The sequence below is a fragment of the Zootoca vivipara genome, chromosome 15, assembly GCF_963506605.1.
Source record: "Zootoca vivipara chromosome 15, rZooViv1.1, whole genome shotgun sequence".
NCBI classification, from domain to species: Eukaryota; Metazoa; Chordata; class Lepidosauria; order Squamata; family Lacertidae; genus Zootoca; species Zootoca vivipara.
In genome coordinates, this window is record NC_083290.1 from 15,376,210 (window position 1) to 15,399,436 (window position 23,227).

General features: G+C 44.7%; 1 protein-coding gene across 1 annotated transcript; it reads left to right on the plus strand.

The window, feature by feature from the left end:
- The first annotated feature begins 12,402 nt into the window (after positions 1-12,402).
- ABHD11 (abhydrolase domain containing 11) lies at positions 12,403-19,896 on the plus strand. Its single transcript, XM_035140147.2, has 6 exons — positions 12,403-12,557; positions 13,958-14,093; positions 14,984-15,157; positions 15,403-15,573; positions 16,564-16,745; positions 16,916-19,896. The coding sequence occupies exons 1-6, from the start codon at positions 12,439-12,441 to the stop codon at positions 17,058-17,060; spliced, it is 927 nt and encodes a 308-aa protein (XP_034996038.2). The 5' UTR covers positions 12,403-12,438; the 3' UTR covers positions 17,061-19,896.
- The last annotated feature ends 3,331 nt before the right edge of the window (positions 19,897-23,227 follow it).

A 23,227-nucleotide genomic window follows, 5' to 3' on the forward strand; every position in this document is an offset into this window, starting at 1 on the left:
GCCAAAAGAGCAAAGGCATCTATAGGGTGGGGGCTGCCATGTGGATGCACCCTAATAAACACACCGTAGCAGGCTAACGGCGGAGGACACAAGGACTGCTCTGTGCGACTGAGTGCAGAACAAAGAATGGGTTTGTGCGACCGTCACACCCCAAAGCACATGACCGATACCTGTGATACTGAGAGAGGTGCAAGATACTTGGCCCATTGCCACCCTCTCTGTGCATGCCGCTTCAGTTTAACCCTTTCCTGGGCCCAGCAATTCCTTCTAGGAAGAGCTGGGTGGTGCTGGCTGAAGATTAGCTGATAGTGCAGGCTACGATGCGAGGAGGAGAAAGACATCCAGCCCCCATTCTGCCCCACCTCACTGGATAAATACGCCACTGGCTTCTTTCCATAACCCAAAACACAGCAAGCTGTGGCTTACTCTGCTATTAAGAACAGAAGAAGAGCCCTACTGGCCCATTGAGCCTAGCATCCACCAGATATCTCTTCTGGAAAGCCTACAAGCAGGATCTGAGCATAAGAGCACTCTCCCACTGTGGTTTCCAGCAACTGGTATTCAGAAGCACACAATGAAGCCGGTGGAACATAGCCATTGTGGTTATTCTCTGTGCCGTGGATGATGTCCCTGGTTTTAGAACGACTGGGGGGGGGGATTTAGCCAGTTACACCAGCACAGCTTGTCACTGGTTATGCATTCCTCTTGCGCGTAAAGTTGACAGTGTGATGCAATGCCCACAAGCTGTATCTCAGCTTGACCGCCTTCCCAGTGTTGTAAAGATGGGGTGGGGGGGGGGAGGACATGTATGGTCCCTGAGCTCCTTGGATGAAACATGGAATAAATATATAAGAAATGACCTATGGCAGGTATTACACAGTGGTTTGGGACAGGCACATGGCGCATGATCAGAGGCAAACTCATTGCTCTTCACATGCCACAATGATTCTCATAGCTGAGTCTTGGCGCATATTAAGTCCCGGGAATGGGAATGGCAGAGTTTTGCGCTGAATTCATAGTTGGAGGGGACCAAATGGGAATTCAGTCAGTCCACTACTGCTCCACCCAATCCAAAGGGAAGACAGTCTACGAACCAGCCCAGACAGATCCATGTGGTCCCAACCACCAGAGTGTACAAGAAGTTGTTGCACCACAAAATAGCTCCAGGTGACTTAAGGAAGCGAGCCAAGCGGCGTTGTGAATGGGAAGATAAAAACATCCCAGACGGATCGGGCCACAGAGGTCTCTCTGGTCCAGCAGCAGCCAAATGCCTCCTGGGAGCTCACAAGCGATGGAAATGCACATTGATTGCTCCCGTCATCTGCCTTGCTGCTTCTGCACATGCAGGCTGCATTTTGCTTTTCCATCAGCTTCGGCTCACGGCCTAGCTGCGCCCCTATCTGGACAGGGATAGCCTAACTTCCATCGTGTATGCTCTGGCAATTTATAGGTTAGATTACTACAATGTGTTATATGTGGGGCTGCCTCTGAAGATGGTTTGGAAACTTCAGCTGGTGCCACATTCAGCAGCCAGGTTGCTCTCCAGGGTAAAAGGGTTTGAGCATATAGTGCCAATCCTGGCCTGACTGCACTGGCTTTCAATTACTTTCCAAGCCCAATTCAAAGTGAAGGTTTTGACCAATGAAACCTTAAATGGTTCAGGACAGCAATATGTCAAGGGCTGCCTTTCCCCATAAGGACCAACCCAGACCCTGTGATCATCATCTGAGGCCCTTCTTTGTGTGCTTCCTTTGTGGCAACAGGAGACTGGGCCTTTTCTGCATGGGCAACACAGGAAGCTGCCTCATACTGAGTCAGGCCATTGGTCCATTTAGCTCAGCATTACCTACGCACTGACTGGCAGGGAGTTTCCCAGACCTAGCAAGCAATGCAGCAGCTCTTTAGGGTTTCAGACAGGGGGACATTCCCAGTACTGCTTGGACAGGTGAAACTCGGAAAATTAGAATATCGTCGAAAAGTGCATTTATTTCAGTAATGCAACTTAAAAGGTGAAACCAATATATAAGATAGATGCATGATATGCAAAGCAAGATATGTCAAGCCTTTATTTGTTGTGATTGTAATTATTTGTCGTTAGGCAGGTCAATTATAAATGGAATGTAATTAATGAAATGTAATAGCGATGTTTATTTTTGTATTATTGTAACTACCACATTTGTTTTATTACTGTGGAACTTCCAAAAGAAAGCGTTTGTAAAAAATTTAAAGAAAAATAAAAAATAATAAGTTGCACATTACTGAAATAAATGCACTTTTTGATGATATTCTAATTTTCCGAGTTTCACCTGGAGATGCTGGGAATTGAACCTCCTTATGCAAGCCAATGCTGATCAGAAGGTCAGCGGTTCGAATCCCCGCGACGGGGTGAGTTCCCGTTGCTTGGTCCCAGCTCCTGCCAACCTAGCAGTTCGAAAGCACGTCAAAGTGCAAGTAGATAAATAGGTACCGCTTCAAGCGGGAAGGTAAAGGGCATTTCCGTGTGCTGCTCTGGTTCGCCAGAAGCGGCTTTGTCATGCTGGCCACATGACCTGGAAGCTGTACGCCGGCTCCCTCGGCCAATAACGCGAGATGAGCGCCGTAACCCCAGAGTCGGTCACGACTGGCCCTAATGGTCAGGGGTCCCTTTACCTTTACCTTTTATGCAAGCCAAGCAGATGCTCTACTACTCTGGTAGCACTCTGACTTTCCTCCCTGAAAAGCAAAAGCTGGTCTCGCTCTCCACAAGTGTGGCTGTGTTGACACTTCTTCTGAGCTTACAGGAGGTTCAGGAGAGGAAGCACTTTCTGTTCTACTTTTTTTCTGATTCGGCTACCACCTACAAAATAAAACAAAACAGAGAAAAGCTGAGTGGTGGCATGGCATCTTGCTTGGAAATTGCTTCATTCCATCAGACAGTTTTGGGAAATGATTTACAACGAGCTTAAGAAAATGTTCAAATGCTCTTTCCCTAAAAAGCCTGAAGCCTTCCTGCTAGGAATTATGGGTAACGAAATTCCAAAGAAGTTCAGGAAAGTCTTTATGTATGTTACAGTTGCTGCCAGAATTTTAAGTGCAAAAGGCTGGAAGGGGGAGGACATCCCATCTAAATCAGACTGGCAAAATAAATTAAGAGAGTATGCTGAACTGGCGAGACTATCAGCAAGGTTACGAGACGTTGCAGATGAAAAATTTATCAGAGAGTGGGACATATACAGAGATTGTCAAAATATCAATCCGTTGGCAGGTTTTGATTGAACTTCTGTGTGTAAATAGGATAATTTTATAAAATTTAAAGTAATTTAAACAACATGGAGAAAATAAAGTTAAGTGCATATTCAAGGATTCTAATTTGGGAATATAATGGGAAGAATGGAGGTCATGCCAAATTTAATTACAAAATGATGTACAAAGCAAGTACCAATTAAGGAATGAATGTTTATTTTTATTTTGTCTTTAACATCTATTGATCATTTTTATATACAGTTGTTATAAGAATTTTGAGGTCATATATATATATATAATAATTGTTCATAAAACATGTACATGAATGTACAGAAACATGTCTGAAGCAGCACAGGAAAACAGGCCTGACTGACACCATTTTGACTCTCTCTGACCAGGTGTTCCTCTGCAAGGAAGAAGGGGGGTGGGGGGAACCTTCTCATTGTCTCAGGAATTAAAGTGATAATCCCTGGCATCCTGATACCTGACTGCCAGACAAAAGGGTGTGATTAACTTGGCTGGGAAACAGGGAAATGTAAATATCTCTCAATTTTGTTGATTAGGTTCTGGGGGCAGGGGGCAGGGTCCAGGGTGCTCAGATTACTGCCACCAGACCTCCCCTTTCATGATGTACCTATGATGAATCTAGGGAGGGGGGGTCTTGGGCTACACCCCTTCTGTGACATATGGATGATGCTTCTGGGGGGTGGGCTGAAACCAATTTCAAATCTCTTTTTAAGGGCAAGACATCTTTGTTTGGGGTTCCTTCCTTGTTCTCCTGTGTGAGAGGAAGGACCCTGTTGCAACAGCAAAAATAAAAGTGCCTTGCTTCGCACGTCCTGGTTTGGTCTCTGTTATTTGGTGGGCAGGAGACGCTTAAACTTTGTCTGCTTGCCAGGATACCTGGACTCTTCCTGGGTCAAGGATCCACTTAATTCTAGGGCCGTGTAGCTCTGCAAAATTTTTACAACAGTTTGGCGACCACTTCGGGGACCCAGTTTTGCCTTGAGCTCCGGGTTCACTGAGGAAGGGGAGCCCAGCGCGCCCTTGCCTCTTTTGCAGGGGGGTAAACCAACCTCAGGACCCGAGGCACTTGGTAGTAATTGAGAGTCCAAGCGGGACCCCCAGGACGAAGCAACGTTTAAAGGGACAAGGCTGTTTTTTTTTAGGAACCAGTTGGAAGCTGGAGACAACGGGATTCGACTGAAAGGATCGGTCGTGAGTATTAAAAGGGGACACCTTGGGTGAGCTAAGAACCACAGCAACTAAAAATCTATTTCTCCACTTGGACTATCCTTTTCTACTCTCCTCTTTGGACCTTAGTTGCAGCAAGGCTGCCAGGCACAGTTACAGAGTAGAACTGAGGTCCCGGGCAACAGTCTTTACGTTAAACGCAGAGCTTAGAAAGACTGTCCCAGCTCCCTTCTGCCAAACTGAGCAGAAGTCTGAGCAAACTGTCGCTTTTCTACCAATCTGGGAATCTGGCTATCCCAGCTCTGTTTCCTATTCCTCTGCTCTTAATCTTCGGGTGAAGACGCCCCCCTGCCACGGCGACCCTTGTTGGGTAGGACCCGTGACCAGGGAATGCAAGTGCGCCTGTTCCTTTCTACTCTGTATTCCTCAGTTCCGACCTGACATTGCGTAGGCAAGCGTTCAGTAGGACCTGAGTCTAGTGTGTAAGAGGCAGGGAAGTTGCTGTGGAACCCTCAGGCAATTGATGACCAGTGGGAGGGTTCCAATAGGGTTTTAGCTGCACCAGGCCGCCTAGTAGTTAGTGCACGCGAACGGCAGGCAGGAACACCACTAGGACGTGGGGGTGAGTCATAGACTCGGGAAGTTAAGAGTGTCCAGGAACAGGGTCGGGGACCCAGAACTGCAGTATAAAAAGACAGAAGTAAAATGGGTGCAACCCACTCTAAGGAATTCCTTTCCCAGACTCCCAACCGAGGCAAAGCACAACTGAGGCTTTGCTCCGGTAAGGACTTTGAGGATGAAAGTCCACTCCAATTCGTTCTCTTAAATTGGCATGAAATCCCCGGGGCGGACAAGCTTGAAGGGAACCAATTGCAAAAACTTTGTAAGAAAAAAACATAGGGTCCGATTTACTATGGACCACCCAGATGAGGGGAAATGGCTACCAGGAGGTTCCTTTAACATACAGTGAATCTCCGCTTTAAAATTAACCCTGGTGAACTCTGAATGGGAAAAGTTTTGTGAGGAATCCTGCAAAGTATGTTATGGTATAAAATTATATATGTTTGCATGTTACATGTTGTCTGTGTTGTCTGTTACGTGTATGTGCGTCTGTTCCTTGTGTCTGCTATAGATAGTTGTTTCCTTTAAAGTAAATGAGAGATATAATCCAGGTTTAGGAAATTAGGGGTTTGTGTTTAAAATTTGGCCATGACACCCACAGACTGCCTTTTTTAAAGCATGCATAGTTTAAAATAATATAAAAATTAAGGCAAGCTTGCTTAAATAATCTTATGTAAGGGCTTGATCAACCCAAAAACATGGCAAATATTTAAAAGAGTGGAGGTAGTGTGTAAAGGTTTGTTTTAAAGAGGCTGTAGAAGGCCATTGTTTCCTCTCCAAAAGTAAAAAGAGGGGGCAGGATGAAGGAAAATAACGAGCTGTAAGTTTAAAAATGCTTGCTCAATGCTTTGAAAATATTTTAAACTTGAAAATGTTCATAAACTCCAGCTATAAGTGGATAAGAGATGTACTCAAGGTTTAGAATGTTATGGGGTGTGTTTAAATTGGCTACAACATCCATAGACTGCCTTCTTAAGTGTGCATAGTTAAAACTGCCAACTTGTTTAAATTTCTAGTATAGAAACAATGTTGAACCGATCAATCTTAAACATTATAAATATGAGAATGAGGTGTGCAAATGTTTGTTATTGAGAGAGGCTCCAAAGGGGAGTCTTTCTCCAAGTGACTAGATGAATATTGACTAAAGGAAAATTGAACAGCTATTCCAATAAAGGTGATTTGTTTGTCAAAGGTAGAGCTTCCATAGCCAGGAATTGTCTATCTGAGTCTAGTTTTAACTTCAATTGTGTTGGACAGAAGGGTTATTGTTGGGCTCCTAATATCAGTCTCTTAAGAAAAAAACAACTCATCTGCTCAAGGGTTCTGTATAAAGTTGGTATTTTCATTCAAATCTTGTGAATCCTGTATCTTAGAGGGTTAGACTAAATGACCTCAGGGTCCCTTCTAACCCCCATTTTAGAGCTATGTGAAAGGCAATGTGTCTGATGTGGTGATGGGTTGAAATTCAGCCCAGCTCTGCTTTCTGGCAAGGAAAGATTATTGGTTTTCAGAGTTGGAACAAGAGTGTAATTGTTTTTTTTTATGGAGTGATTATATAAGTTTTTATCACGTTGTCTATTAAGGTTTAAAGTTTAAGCACATATGAAAGTCTTGAACATTTCCCAATCTTTATCCAATCTTAAGGTTTGCTAAAGGCTTCTATATAACGTTGGTACTTTTAATCTTCCCCTTCCTTATTTTTCCCTTAGTACACACATGTGCTTCCGTGATAGGGCATAGCCTGTGTTTCCTTCCCAGTCAGGCGTCTGTACTCAAATGTATGTGTATCCTAAGGGCAGTGATAGTGTTGAGATCCCCATATTTCAGAAGGGGGGGACTAGATTACTCAAGATCCCTTCCAACCCTTTCCAAACTTAGAAAAAGGAGGGAGAGAAAATGTGTTTGTAAGCACTGAAAAGTGAGTTTAAACCCTGGTGGTATAGTGAAATGGCCTGAATTCAGTCAAGCATTACTCTTTGGTGGAGAAGGATGGAAAGATAGATTTTTAAAGTTTGGCATGAAGAGTTTGAGGTGCCATTCAGAAAGAGGTAGAGATGGTATATCATGCATTGAAAATGAATGTCTGGTGTTATTTTTTCCACCATATTGTCAGCTATTTTTTTTAACTGCAAAACTCCAGCCAACAGTTCAAGTAAATAAAGGGCCAGAAAATTTTGTCTGGAATTGGTAAGGCTGAAAATCAATGAGAATGCAAAGGATTTTATGAATTCTGGCTCTATGGCCATATTACCCATAGATAAAGGGGCAGAGAATTTAGTCTGCCATGGCTGTAATAAATTAATTAAAAACAAACAAACAAACGAAAACATTTGCAATTACGAATTCACCCCGAACCCTGTAGATAAAGGGGGCAAATCAAGATTTATTTTGCCTGGGGTATGAGGTGTTTATTTGGTGACTTCATTAGGACTTTAATCTGACCCAACTTTTATTGCAGCTTCCAAGTTAGTTTAAGGTTTATAAGCCTGCTTCTTAAGCAGCAAGAAACAAGAAACAATGTATCAAATTGTATTAGGACTCCAAACAAGGAAAAAGAATTTAAACTGGCTCTGAAAAAAAAAACACTGCTATGTTTCTATCTTTTGTTTGAAATCTAACCCTACTTTAAAATCTACTCTTTCCCCTTCCCTTCCTTTATTCAGATGGTAATGTTGTCAAGAGGTACAGCACTTTAAAAAAAAAAAAAGGGTATAATAGACTGCCGAATCATGAACTCTGTACATGCACAGAGGCTATGTCAGCTTGAAGAGGAAAATAGAGGAGAAAAAGGAGGTTTAAACTAAGGGGCGAAAAGGTTATAATCTGCTCATGAAATATTATTCAAATTTCTTAATGTAAAGCTTTGAACCACTGAGGGAAAACAACCTCATGTATGTTACTGGTCCATCAAAGTTAAATGGTTGCCAAGTTTCAAAATCTTAACATGCCAGATTCTTTCCACAGGTATAAATAGCAGAGTACTACTATAAGTCTGTCTCTTGAGTAGTTTATAAATTAATTAAGAGGTTCAAGGTTATGCTTTGCACATGAAACTTAAATTTAAATTTCTTTATGTAAAAATAAATAAATAGATAAAGAACCATTGAGAACCATCAACTGTTTAGAAGCTGCCAATTCCAGTTCAACATGCAAAACTCTGTACATTTTAGGAACATTTCCTGACTGATTTTCACATGAAATAATTTTCCCTTTCCAGCAGGATACTGAGATTCAGTGTGCAGAGAAATTCTTTCAGAACCTTAATGCAAAATTATCTCCCAATGGGGGGGGGGGACGCCACCTAAACAAGCCCCCTCCACACTTGGAAATTCATAGAAAATTGCTGTCTACCAGTTGACAGACTATGCAAACAAAAGGCTCCATTTCTTTCCTAGCAGGTACTCAGGATGGATACTTATCTCTCATTTGCATTTCACCCCGAAGCATTACCCTATGTTAATATAACCCTCCCTTTTCTAATGTAGCAATGATTGAGTGTTTTGCCAATTTTTTTCTTCCACAGCACAAAAAAAAAAAGAAAGAAAAAGTGAGGAGTGAGGAGATACAAACAGTAATTTCATTTCTCTTTGGCGCTTCTCTTTAGCTTATAAATAATCTGCTTCCATTTATTAAATCAGTTTTTCCATTATGTCTATGAAATTATTCTAACAATAACCAGGTATTGTTTTGTGACTGTATTTTGTCAGGTAGTCTTGCCTGAGTATTTCTTATTATGATGAATTTCAAAGCTTTTTCCGTTATTTTACCATTTTTCCATCTTAATTGGATATTTCACCTTCAGATCTTTAAGGTTCCTCTCCAATTTATAATGTCTTTGTATTATTTAATGATAATTCTTTTTTTAAAAAAATCTGATATCTTTGTGTCAAGTCCAATTTCATTTGAAAAATTGTTGTGTGAGTGGTAATCTAAATTTTATTGTTTTATTTTTGTATCTTTTTTTTGGTATTTCTACTTTTTCTTTCTGTACATACAAATGTAGCATCTAACTCATTCTTTCCTGTAAATAATAATAATAATATTAATCCCTTTCAAACAAGATACGTGAACCTCAAAGAGAATTCAGAACCACATAAGGAAAATGTTAATAACTTATCGATTGTGTCCTAATTAACAAAATTTTTGTCCTTTGTTTCCTCCACAGCCAAACTAGGTGAAGTAAATTAAACTGACTGAGCAGACAATAACAGCAGTAATTAAATATGAATGATAATAATAATATTTAGATGAATAAAATGCTTAACTATGATCTTATATTCTTTGCAGCTTCCCAAGAAGAAATTTCTAGAATATTCTCCCCTTTCTTGACTTTATCATTATTATACTATTTATTATTATTATTTTTTAACTAATTATATCTTCAGACCCCAACCCCCTGCAGGCCTATTTTCAAAAGGATGTTTTACAGGAAACCAAATTGACATTTTATCTCTTTGATCACAACCTAAGAAGGAGGACCTAGAAAGCTATAACGTTTCAGCAAGGTTTAGAAGTGCTGGCATAGAAGTACTGTTAACTTCCTCCCAGTGACTCGAAGGCAGACAAGAAAACCCCCTTGTTGGAGATACATGCAAAAGCAGCAAGAATTATCTCAAGTTCACCTGATTGCCTCAAGATATACAAGTGGCGTATAATTAATAATTTGAAGGTTTTGTGCATTATGTGTTATATAGGAACACTGAAATGTGTCAAATGACTTTGGGACAAAGGGGGAAAGTGAATTGCAAGGACATTCTCTCTCCTTGACCTCAAGACTCTGTGCCCTAGGATTTAAAAGCAGCCGGAATTGTCTCAAGATCATGATGGCCTCAAGACATACAACTGATATATGATTATGTTTTATGTTGTGTGATATTCGACAGAAACATTGAACTATGTCTGACAGTATGTTATTTCCACAAGGAGGGGGGGTGAACCAATTTTGTGTTTAATTGTTTTTTTATGTTTAATGTATAGTGTCCCAATGATTTTTTTTGTATTATTGTATGCCTTTTAAAGGATCAGGATATTGCATAGTCCAGTATTTAGATTAGATCAACTTATGACCACGTTTTCTTGTCCCACCTGGCACTCTGCAGTGTGCCAGCCTTCTTACACAATTTTAGATTGTTTTAAATCATTTTACCAAGAATAAGCCCCAAGATCCATGAAACACCAGATAAATGAAGGTATTTATGTCTTGATTTAACAGGAATGATCCCTTTTAGAGTTAAATTTGACTAATTTGGACATGTTTTATGGGGCTGTATAAATTCTAATTGGGTCAGTTCTAATTGGGCAAGTGTATCCAAGGTGCAAGTAGCTTTCTTCCTTTAAGAGCAACTGGGCAACTCCCTACAGTGCAAGGCCAGAGCCTATAATAAAGGCCCATAGGAAGCCCAAGGCAAAGGCATCTCTCTCATGACATGTCCAAACCTGTGGCAGCTATGGGGGGTGCCAGGCGACATGGTCAATATGAAAGCCCTAAGGGGATTCACCAGGGATTGTTGCTGTTGTGCCACGATGGAGGTGTGCAACCAGAGGAGAGCTAGCTTTTGACACCTGAAGAACACACAAAAGGGTAAACAAACAAACTGCACTTTCCAGTCAATATTGGTGGACCATCCTGTTAAATGAAATACGTAGACCATTTTTGAGAAATGCTTCTCCCAAAGTACTAAAACAACACATCTGGTTATTCTTTTGTGGGGCAACAATTTTTAAGAAAAATTATAGCCCCAAATGGGGGATATTGTTATAAGAATTTTGAGGTCATATATATATATATAATAATTGTTCATAAAACATGTACATGAATGTACAGAAACATGTCTGAAGCAGCACAGGAAAACAGGCCTGACTGACACCATTTTGACTCTCTCTGACCAGGTGTTCCTCTGCAAGGAAGAAGGGGGGTGGGGGGAACCTTCTCATTGTCTCAGGAATTAAAGTGATAATCCCTGGCATCCTGATACCTGACTGCCAGACAAAAGGGTGTGATTAACTTGGCTGGGAAACAGGGAAATGTAAATATCTCTCAATTTTGTTGATTAGGTTCTGGGGGCAGGGGGCAGGGTCCAGGGTGCTCAGATTACTGCCACCAGACCTCCCCTTTCATGATGTACCTATGATGAATCTAGGGAGGGGGGGTCTTGGGCTACACCCCTTCTGTGACATATGGATGATGCTTCTGGGGGGTGGGCTGAAACCAATTTCAAATCTCTTTTTAAGGGCAAGACATCTTTGTTTGGGGTTCCTTCCTTGTTCTCCTGTGTGAGAGGAAGGACCCTGTTGCAACAGCAAAAATAAAAGTGCCTTGCTTCGCACGTCCTGGTTTGGTCTCTGTTATTTGGTGGGCAGGAGACACTTAAACTTTGTCTGCTTGCCAGGATACCTGGACTCTTCCTGGGTCAAGGATCCACTTAATTCTAGGGCCGTGTAGCTCTGCAAAATTTTTACAACACAGTTTACAATCAATAAAGCATTTGAAAACTTAAAAAGGGGGGGGGAAATGCTTCATTCCACACAAACCCACTCTCTACACACCCAGATTTGTGGGCTCCTGCTTCTCAGTACTGTCTGAACAGCAGTTTGTACATGCTTGGTTGCACTGCTTGTCATAATACCCTAGGTTTGGTCCTGTATGTGGAGGAAAAGTGGAGACTGAGAGAGATTGAAAGAGGGAGATTGAAAGAGGGGTAATAGGATGGCAAAGACCCTGGTATCCAGATCTGATATTTTCCTACAACCATGCAAATCCTCTTTTCTTCTTTCCTTTGGAAAGGAAGGGCGTGAATTGCTTTAAATGTGAAATTTCCTTGCCTTTTCATTCACTACATATGTGTGTGTAGATGTATGTATGTATATATATTAGGACCCACCTTATTTTTGTAATTTTGTTTTAAGCTGTTTTTAATATTGTGCAATTTTGTCTTTTAATATTAATGTGTTTTAATTGTTGGAACTTGTCTTGGCGTTGGAGCCTTAGGGTAAAACAACAAAACAACAACAACACACACATACTGTATATTTATAATGCCCTCTGCAAGCTTTTGAATTGTGCAGCACTTTTCACGCATATATGTATAGATAAATGCCAGCTTCTGAACGACGCAGCATTCTTCTATTTAAATAGAAGCAGATCGCTGCTCGATTCTGAAAGCTGCAGATCACTCAGTCGCCAAACTGTATTAGACGCCCTCGCGCTGCTCTCTGGCTCCATCCCTTCTCGAAGCGACACTAGGGAGCGGAGCCTCCACAAAAAGCTAGAAGAGGCGGGACATCGGCCTGCCACTCTTCCCTGTAACCGTGACGACAGACCGGAAGTGATTCAGTGGCCCCGCCCCCTCCGCTTATTCGCCGCTCCTGTGTCTCCTTGGTGATCGCTAAGCCCTCCCAAGTATGCTCCGCGCTCTCTCCTTCCCGAGTTTTCCGCCCCGCTGCTCCCGGCTCCATCCTTTTCGCCGCCGCCGCACAGGCCCGGCCCGAGAAAGGAAGGGCCTCGCCAGCCACGCCGTGACGTAAGCGCTCCGGGAGGGGGAGGGGGAGGTGAAGGCAAAAGGACGCGGCGAGGGGGGAGAGAGCGGCTTTACGTTTCCCGAAATCCTCCGCGGGGGGCCTAGCCGCAGCTCGAAGCCTGCATTTGCCCGGATGTTGGGACCATAAAGTTGAAAAGCCTAGGTAGGCGCTCAGCTGTGGACCTGTAGGTTCCCGGATGGAGCCACCATATTAGAGATTAGAGCGCTCCAAAAAAAAATTCTGAATAATCTCTACTGTACAAGGAACTGAAGGACATCGCCCCCTCTTGGGCCGATGGAGGCAAGACATCCGTTTTTCGTGCTTGAGCGCGAAGGCACTCGGGATACGTATTAAAGGCTTAGGACAGGCATCCCCAAACTTGGCCCTTCAGATGTTTTGGGACTACAGCTCCCATCATCCCTAGCTAACAGGACCAGTGGTTAGGGATGATAGGAAATGTAGTCCCAAAACATCTGGAGGGCCGAGTTTGGGGGTGCCTGGCTTAGGAAATGGTGTGTTGCATAGAGAAAGCGGGTGCAGGAGAGAGATCCCCACTTTGCTTAAAACTTGCTTAATAACTTCTCCACGCTGCCTCCCGTGGCAGCGAGTTCCATAGGTTGTATGTGCTGCGTGAATAAGTCCTGTATTTTTTCTTTCCTGAATCTTCCAGCATTTTGCTTCATTGGATGTCCACGAGTTCTAATGTAATGAGAGAGGGAGGAAAAACTCTTTATCCACTTCCTCTATGGCATGCATAACTGTATAAACTGCTGTCATGTCACCTCTTACTCACATTTTCTCCAAAATAATAAGTCCCAAATGCTGCAGCCTTTTCTCATAGGGGAGTCGCTTCCCCCCTTTGATAATTTTGGTTGCCCTTTTCTGAACCAGAAGACGTCAGAATAACCTGCCACAAGTTTAGACAGATTTAAAACATGATTGAGGGGCACCTGTGGCCCTCTTCCAGCTGTTGATGGGTGGTAGCTCCCAGCAGTCCTGGCAGCCAGCATGGCCAGTGGTCAGGCTTCGTGAGAGGTGGGGTCCAGCAACATCTGAATGGCCACAAGTTTAGTCTAGGATGACTAAATTTGCTCTGATCTAAGCAGAACTCTTTTTAGAGTCCTATTCCAGTGGTGGAGCTTTTCACCTTATAGCTGTTTGCTGACCCTTGTGGCAAAGACCAGACCAGGCACCCCCAAACCGCGGCCCTCCAGCTGTTTTGGCCTACAACTCCCATGATCCCTAGCTAACAGGACCAGTGGTCAGGAATGATGGGAATTATAGTCCAAAACATCTGGAGGGCCGAAGTTTGGGGATGCCTGGTCCAGACATTCCTTTCTTGGAAGGAATGCCTTGAGGATTTTTCCTTCACATGATCTCTCTCTCTCACCTCTGTTTGCAGCCCGGTGCCCGTATCGTATGCAGTGTTTGATGGACCCTCTCCCGAGCCCCCGCTCGTTTTCCTACATGGGCTGTTTGGAAGCAAGACTAACTTTGCATCCCTGGCCAAGAAACTGGTGCTCCAAACTGGCCGCAAGGTGAGTGAGAATTGGTTTTGGGTTATATTGGGGAGGTGATTGCTGCTGGTTTGTGCTTCGGTTTGCATGCAGAAGGCCCCTGATTCAACCCCTGGCATCTCCACGTAGGCCTGAAACCCTGGAGACAGTGTTAGAAACTCAGGTATATAAGCTAGGTGCCAAATGGCACCTTAACCTAAGTTATGGTCTGCACAACAGAATGTCTTGTTCACTAGGGGGTTGGACTAAATGACTCTCAGGGTTCCTCCCAAAACTACAATTCTATGATCCCAACTACATTGTTTGACTATAGCTTGCTTTTACAACAATTCAACTGTCCTGGTATGCAAGAAGGAGAGACACACACCATGGAAATGGTATTAGCTATGAACTAAGGCAGAGATTTTTAAACTGTGGTTGCAAACCTGACACCCAGAAATCTCCATGTCGTCGTGTTTGGACCCATGCCAGTAGCAAAACGTGCCTGGTGCCTGGGGGATTTTGAACACTGCTTGGAAAACTGCTGCCAGTTGATGTAGAAGAATACTGAGCTAGAGCAGTGTTTCTCAACCAGTGTGCCTCCAGATGTTTTGGGACTACAACTCCCATCATCCCTAGCTAGCTAGCAAGACCTGTGGTCAGGAATGATGGGAGTTGTAGTCCCCAAACATCTGGAGGCACACTGGTTGAGAAACACTGAGCTAGAGGGACAGTTGCCCTGACATAGTAGCATCTTTTTGCCACCGTGCCAGGTCGGGTTGGGAGTCATTTTTATGTAGCCGGGTAGAAATCCTGGGTGCTCGGGGTGAAGCTGCAGGGCCCCCTCAAGATTTCATATTGCTTCATCCAGAGCCTATGCAAAGCCTACCCTATGCCAACCCACTGCTGTCCCTCTTCTCCTGCCCAGTTAGGTGCTGACGGTGGATGCCCGTAACCACGGCGACAGCCCCCACAGCCCGCTCATGACGTATGAAGCCATGAGTGCCGACATCCACCTCCTCCTCCGCCAGCTGAACCTCGACAGGTGTGTCTTGATCGGGCACAGCATGGGCGGCAAGACAGCCATGGTGATAGCGCTGCAGTGGGTAGGTGGAGCGTCCCTTGGTGGCCCTTCCTGTGTTCTGCTGCTAGATTCCTGTTGTGGGAGTGGGGCGGACAATGGCTTAAGGAGCAAGCGCATCTCCTGGGCTAACTGGGAACTGGTGGTGGGCACGGTGGGGACCGGTAGCTCAGAGGTGGGGAAGGTGTGGCCCACAGGCATCCCTGCTCAGACCTGCACCTGAGGCTTTCTCTGACCCCTTGGCTCCTTTGTCTTCCCTCTGCACCTTAGCCAGAGTTGGTGGAGCGCCTGGTGTGTGTCGACATCAGTCCTAGCGAGACGGCGGCCATCTCAGGCTTTCGGAACTTCATTGATGCCATGAAGGCGGTGGACATCCCCCGAGGCATCCCTCGTTCCACCGCACGCCGGCTGGCAGAAGACCAGCTGCGCCCAGCCATTCAGGTAACGCCCCACCACCACCTTGGAGGTCCAACGTCACATGGGCCGGACCAGACCCCAAGCCTTGTTTGTCTGGTGATTTGGACAGGGAAAGGGAGACAGCGAGGGCCACCAACCTAGATGGTTAAAAGAGGTTTGGGCAAATTCATGGAGGAGAGGCGTATCAGTGGCTGCTAGCCAGGCTGGCTCTGCTCTGCCTCCACAGTTGGAACAGGGTGGGGTGGCCTTTACAGGATTCTTTGGGAGCCCTGGTTTAATTTTGGCGGTGCATCATTTGTCCTGTTTTCCCAATTATATTTTTGTATTTTGTTGTTAGACCTTATTATGAATTACAAGCCAAGTGTTCAGTTTTATTGAACATTTCTTAACAAGAAGTTCTCATTAACTTACTGATTAATTTACATCTTGTTAAATTTCCTAACCTGTTAATCTCAGTGAGTCTGCTCTGAGCAGAGCTTAGTTGGGTACAGCTCTATCTAACTGCATTATATGAACTGTAACTCGAAAGATATTGTGCTTGAGCTTGCTTTCCCCTCCTCCCTCCCCTTCCTTTATCCTTGGGTGCTGTGTCTTTTTTTAGTTGTGAGCCTGGGGATGGGGACAGGAGCTGTCTTAGTAATGGATTTTGTTAGTAGCTCTGAGAGCTCTTTTTAACAGAGTGCCATAGATCATTCAGTGATGTCTACACCACTGGATAGAAACTCTCTGGGGTTTCAGGCAGGGACATTCCCAGTCCTACTGGTAGATGCTGTGGATTGGACCCAGGGCCTTCTGTGTGCAACACAGGCACTCTACCACTGAGCTACGGCCTTTCCTCCGTCCCAGGACCAAAACAGGGCAGAGTGTTCTGGTGGGTTGGGGCAGGGGTTTCTGGGGCACAGCCGAAAGGGGACTTGCAAATCCCGATCCCATGCTTAAATGGTATGTTTGCACACAGTGCCTGTTGCTGGGTCCTGTGTTTCCCCACGAGCCCCTTCCATCTTCTTTGCTCAGGATCCGACCATCCGCCAGTTTCTGCTCACCAACCTGGTGTACGCCGAGGACCGGTTTGTGTGGCGCGTGAACCTGGACGCCGTTTCCCAGCACCTGGGCGAACTGATGGGCTTCCCTCATTTCCAGGTGGACTACCCAGGACTTACTCTCTTCCTCGGGGGCTCCAGGTCTGGCTATATCAGGTGAGCTGTCGCCAGCAGAGGGTCTCCTGCGCAAACCCTTTGGAGAGTCGAAGGGGCCCTGCCAAGTCCCCATCTCAGTGTCACATGAAGCAAAATCCAGTACCCAAACTGGCTTGTTTCCTTTCCCCATCCCTCTGGCTGAGCTTTGCTTTCCCTCCCCTTCTCTGCAGCTCTGACGACTACCCTGAGATCGACCGGCTTTTCCCGGAGGCAGAGATCCAGTACGTCCCTGACGCTGGACACTGGGTTCATGCGGATCAGCCCCAAGAGTTCATTGCTGCCATTTGCAACTTCCTTCACTTTCTTCCGCTGTAGAGTTTCCAGCTGGCTTCCCAGAACAGGAAAGACAAGCGGGTCCCTCTCCTGACACTAGTCAGGATACCTTCCTTCTTTTTTTCCCAACTTTACTCCTGGGAATGGCTCCCGTTCTCCAGAACTGGCTTCCCCAACTCAAGACTGGCACGTGCTCTTTGTTAAGAGCCCTCCTGCCCCCGCCGCCTCCCGGGAGGCCTGCATAGCTGCCATGTGGAAATCCTGCGAATATGACCCTACTGGTGGCTGAGATGGCACTTAACTCCACGGAACTCCCTCACTGTACAGTATTTAATATTAAATAAAATGGTGTTCCGTTTTAAATGGGTGATCTTTGACCCTCCAGAAAGCCAGGAGAGAAACAACCAACAAGGCACCTGACCCAGAGAGGAGAGGGAGCCTGGTGAGTGCTAGTGTAGGGCGATAATACAGTGGTACCTCTACTTACGAATATTTCTACTTACGAATGGAGCTCCGTCCGCCATCTTGGATGCAGTTTAGATAGGATTTTTTCTACTTACAAATTTTCTGATAGGGTTGCTTCGACTTACAAATTTTTTCTCCCAATGCATTCCTATGGGATTCGACTTACAATTTTTTTCGACTTACGAATGTGCGTTCGAAACACACATTAAATTCGTAAGTAGAGATACCACTGTATTGATATATCATCCCAAACCGGTTTGGAGTCCATATTGTGATAACGGTTTTGCCATTTTTGACCTGGCAATATATGGCAAATTGTGTGTGTGTGTGTGCGCACTACGCAAAAATCACAATGTTGAAAAAAACCATGAAGCCAGCCAATGCTCCATCCTTATTTCAGACATCGTGATATATTGGTATATTGCTTTTTCCTTGCTTTAATGTGTCCTTGGTGATGCCTCTTGTTTGCTTGGATGGAGGAGGGAAAGGGGTCTGAGTGTGTAGAAGAGGACAGAATGCATCCTGTTCTACAAAGGTAGGCTCCACACAATTGTTCCACCCGGTACTGGCATGCGCTCTGCCCTCTGCCAGGTAGTTACCCACAAAAGAAAGTGGCCTCCATCAAGATGAATGAGCTCGTAATAGAAGTAGGAGAGAGAAGTGGAGGTTGCAGACGGCATTTATTTTTGTTCCATGGACTTTGGCCGAGTTACAGGAGGAAGGAGATGGGCACCTACCCAGCAGAAAAGGCAGCAGGTTCTTTCAAAGGAGGAGGGGTGGTGTGACTGTGGAAGGGTTCAAAGGCAAGGTAAAGCGAAGCCTCCAGATTGCTGCTGAACACGATCCCCTGTTCACAGTGGCAGACAGGGCAATGATTGCCACAGAGGACGCTGGCAGAAATGAGGAAAGAAAAAAGGAATTTAGAAATGCCTCTCTTCTCGGCCGCAGTCTTTCCCCCACATTAATACTGAAGGCGCAACATCTTATCAAGTGACCTTGAGGGTTTTACAACCCTGTACGGCACTGGCAGCTGTGGGGAGCCTCTGCCCCTCCAGATGTTGCTGCAGGCAACTCCTGTCAACCTGGGCCTTTGGCCCCGCTTGCTGGGGCTGGTGGGAGTTTTTGTTCAGCAACATCTGGAGGGCCAAAGGTCCTGCATAGCTTACAAGGACAACAAACCTGTATAGCCCATGTTGGGTGCCTTTATGGCGAGATTGGAACAGAAGGCTTCCAGATTTGTCACTCGGAATTTTAACTTAAAAGTCTTATTACCAGCAGACGGTATTGAGAGGTTTCCTACCTCTGGCAATGAAGGGATGCCCGCCCCTTTCTATCTTTTTAAAACCTTTTTTCAACCTCATAAAGCTGAATGTGCACAAGTTAAATGTGCGAAAGTTGTGGGCTTACTGTATTCCAAAAGGATCAAGACATTCCTCGCATCCATCCCATCCATGCTCTTGTTTCTGCATGGGATGGACTGGATACACAGAATAAGTCTTTGGTAGCTGGTTCACTTTTAGTGTCCACTCTCCTGTAAAAATGCCCAGTTGCAGCTAGAGTTTGAAGTGTCAGGAAAGGAGTCTTTAGCAAGGTGTGCTGGGAAGTGGGAGAGATGCCTTGGACTCCAGGGCTGCACTGCTGTGGGGGAGAAGCCCCACCTGAAATGACCATGCTGCAAGATCTGGACTTCCTCCATGCAGACTGAAGATGTAAATAGGTGAATAAAAGACACACACACACCGAAACCTGCACAGTTTAGCTAGAATTGAGTTGATTCTTTGGTTTCACATGACACAACATTTGACGCAAGTGCCAATTTGGGAAGGGAGTCTTTCACTATTTCCCTGCTTCTCCCAGATTGCTGTGGTTGAGTAACGTACTGTCAACTTAATGAACCAAGAATGCAGTTGGGAACCTCTTACCTGTTCAGGCACAGCACAGACAAAACTGCTCATTCTCCCTGGCTGGTTCAGAGAAACCAGAAGGCTCACGATTCGAGCCCACCCAGGGGCAGTTGTAGGCAAGACTCCTACACTGCAAGGGGTTGGATAAGATGACCCTTGGGCTCCCTTCCAACTCTATGATTCTATGACAGACTCACCCTTTGAAAGGATAATTTATGGAGACATTAGATGGGTTTAGCTGGAAATGGGTAGATTCCTAGCCTTCACGTTGCACAGTGTTTTGTGTGAGTGCAGATTTGGCAGACAGGATTTCACTCTTGCACAATCTACCTTTCATGGCAAAATGCTTTCAACATAAATGAAGCAAGAATGAAATGTACCTTTGGGGTTCATAACTATTAAGACATAACATGGGCAAGACTCTGCCCATTCTCCCTTGCTGGTTCTGAGGAACCTTGGAGAAGAAGATGCGCAACACTTTTCTTACTGCTTAATTAAGGAAGAATGTGTAAAACATCAAATAACTTAAATCCCAATATTAGTTTTTTTTGCAAGACCTTAGTGAGGGTACTGTACACCGTTGCCAGTACTTGTGCCCAACAACTCTTCTGTTTCAGAGGCCCAAATCCCATATTGATGGCATTTCCCCATTTGCTTCATGGTTGTGACAAATGGAATGTTGCACATGGCTCTTTCCTGCCAAGAGACCAGGGCCGTCTTAAGCATGCCCTGGCGCCGTGGTGCGACGGATCCCTCCGGTGTCCTGCCCCGTTTCTCAGTGCGGCGGGTGGGCGCCGCGTGTACTGCGCCACCCAGCCTGCCATAGGGCCAGCCCTGGGCCAGGGGGCGCTGCCTGCCCGTTGTGATGCCCCTGTGCGCGGCGGAGGCGGCCCCAGGCCCGCGCGCCTCCGGAGAGCGGCCTGAAGCCGCTGAACAGCTGAGAGGCGCGCCTGGGGCAGCCTCAGCCGCACCTCTCAGTGGGCGCAGCAGCGCTCTTGGTGGCCTGGCGCCCCGCGCCACCGGACCCGGGCCTAGAGACGGCCCTGCAAGAGACCCTATCATATTCTAACCCTTTGAAGCTTAAAGATCCACTGGAGTCAGAAAGAGCTGGACCTTCTCGTTCCATATCTAAGAAGCACCACCTGAGCTCGCATGAACCTGATCAGCAACCTGCTTACTGAAGTGCCGTATTTTTCGGACCATAACACGCACCGGACCATAACACACACACCTAATTTTTAGAGGGGGAAAGGGGGAAAGCCCCATTTTTGGGGGGACAGCTCACAGTTGTGCAGCTTCTTTTGCAAAGAGGGAAAGCTCCATTTTTTGAGGATCAGCTCAAAGTTGTTGAGCTTACTTTGCAAAGGGAAAAAATCATGTTTTTATGGTGTTCAACTCACTGTTCTGCAGCTTCTTTAGGAAAGGAAAGGGAGCCATTTCTACAGTTTCCAGACAGATAATCTAATCAGGCAGTCACATGTGCTGGGGAAACAAACAGCCTCCCTCTGCAGAACATTCAGCAATGGAGGGTGGGGCAAGGGGGCAGGCCGGGAAGGGAGCTAGCTTCCTTTATCTCCCTCCCTGATCTCTTGCAATCAGCTGTTGAGCAGCTTCCTTTAAACACACTATTTCCCTCTTGTTAGCCTTTAGCTCTTTCTTTCTTTCTTTCTTTCTTTCTTTCTTTCTTTCTTTCTTTCTTTCTTTAGCACGATCTGCTTTTCGCCCCTGGGCAATTTGGCTCCAGGGACCATGCATTCTCTCCATAACACGCACAGACACTTCATCCTACTTTTTAGGAGGAAAAAAGCGCGTGTTATGGAGCGAAAAATGCAGTAAGTTTCTCAAGGCAGAAGAGTACAATCCCACCCTTGGAATCATTGCGCACGACATGCTATATTATGGCCCTCTTTCCTTAATGCTGTTTGCAGGTCCCACAATCCAAGCACAATGTGTTCCTGAGAAATGGTTTGTTAGGCAAGCATTCACATAATGAGGTTATGATTTCCATTTATTCCAGTAGGGAAAACCACAGTGCGTTCCTCACCAAGAGGAAATGACAACATCTATAAATCCATGGCTCTCGGGTCTTGCTGCTCGCCCCTTTCCCCAATTGCTTCCTTTAAAGTTGCCATTTTCGTTGAGATTAGCGTTCCTTCCTGGGCTTATTTCCACAGTTGCAGCTCCATTTGGCTGCTGACCATTCTGCCCTTGTTGCTTCTTGGGTGCTCAATCTCTTTTTCAAGAGCGACACTGGTTGAGCCTCCATCAGGTAGGAAAAGAAGCAGAAAATCTCCCTGCCAGTTTTTCCCTTCTCTGCATCTGTTGGAATTAGCACCTTGGACTCATTTTTCACTGCCCTGAAAGGGACAGGCTCATAATGAAGCCAGCAAGCATTCAGATTTCCCCCCATCTCTCTTTAGAATCTGTTCAGCTTCATCTTCATATGGTTTTAACAGGAAGCAAAATATCCCTCTGTGTATGTATGCAATCTTGCATAATATTTGCCCTTGTGTGTGTGAGAGAGAACTTGCAAAATACCTGCTTGTGTGTGCCAGATCTCTCTCCCCCCCCCCCACGGGCAGATCCATGCACTCACATGGTGATATTTATTTTTTATTTTTTATTAATCTTTATTGAAATTTCAAACAAAATCATACAGTTAAAAAGCATACAAACAATAATTTTTAAACAATAAAATATATAAGCAAAACAAACAAATCGTACATACCTCTTTTTGCATAAATCTACTAACAAATATCAAAATCATACGTTTAAATCACATAAACCGTCTTAATGTTAATGACTTTTATTAATTTTATATAAATTCATATTCAGATCGAATTCACTTCCACTCGTCATCCTCCCGGGCTAATAAATTTACTTCTTTTTGGACTGCTTTCTTTTAATTATCATCTTGGGATCTCTACAGAATATTTGACGTAAATCCAAGTCTTTTCAAATAATCTCCGAATTTTCCCCAATTGTATTTAAGCTTTTGAATACTACCCCCTCTGATAGAATTTGTTAATTTGGCCAATTCTATATAACTAATCACCTTTTCTTGCCATTCCCTAATACTGGGAATTTCTTGTTTTTTTCAATACAGTACTTGGCGATTAATATTCTTGCTGCTGCCGTTGCAAAGAGGAAAACCTTTTCATCCTGTTTGATTATGTCTTCCTCTACCATTCCTAGTAGAATAGACTGGCTTATTTTTGATATTATATTTAAATATTTTTTTCAATTCCTCTAATACTTCATTCCAAAAGGGTTTTTATTTTATCGCAGTACCACCATATATGTGTGAAGGTCCCCACTTCCTTCTGGCATCTCCAGCAGCAATTGTCTCTGTTTTTATACATTTTATGAATTTTAACTGGCGTCAGGTACCACTTATAAAACATCTTGATCCACATGGCGATATTTAATGGGAGTAATTATTCTCTTTTTTTCTTTCATCGGTTCAGATTTTTCTCGTGTTTTTCTATAACTAGCTGTAGGTGTTTATGGTACCCTTAATCTTCTTACCTAACTTACCCCTTATTGAGTAAAATACAGGGTGACAAACCCATTATGCCATGGAACATTTGTGGTCCATCATTTGCCTTCGGGGGACAGGGGACACACCACACTGACTGTGTGGTCTGCCTTCTGAAACATCCCTATCTTGGGGATCATTACACAGTCCCCAGGCACTAAAAAATCACAAACCACAATAGCTATGCTCTGCCTTCTGCCTCTATGGTCAGATGCAGTAAATACTTCCGAATACCAGTTGCAGGAAACTGCAGGAGGAGAGAGTGCTCTTGTGTTTAGGTCATGCTTGCAGGTTTCCCAGAA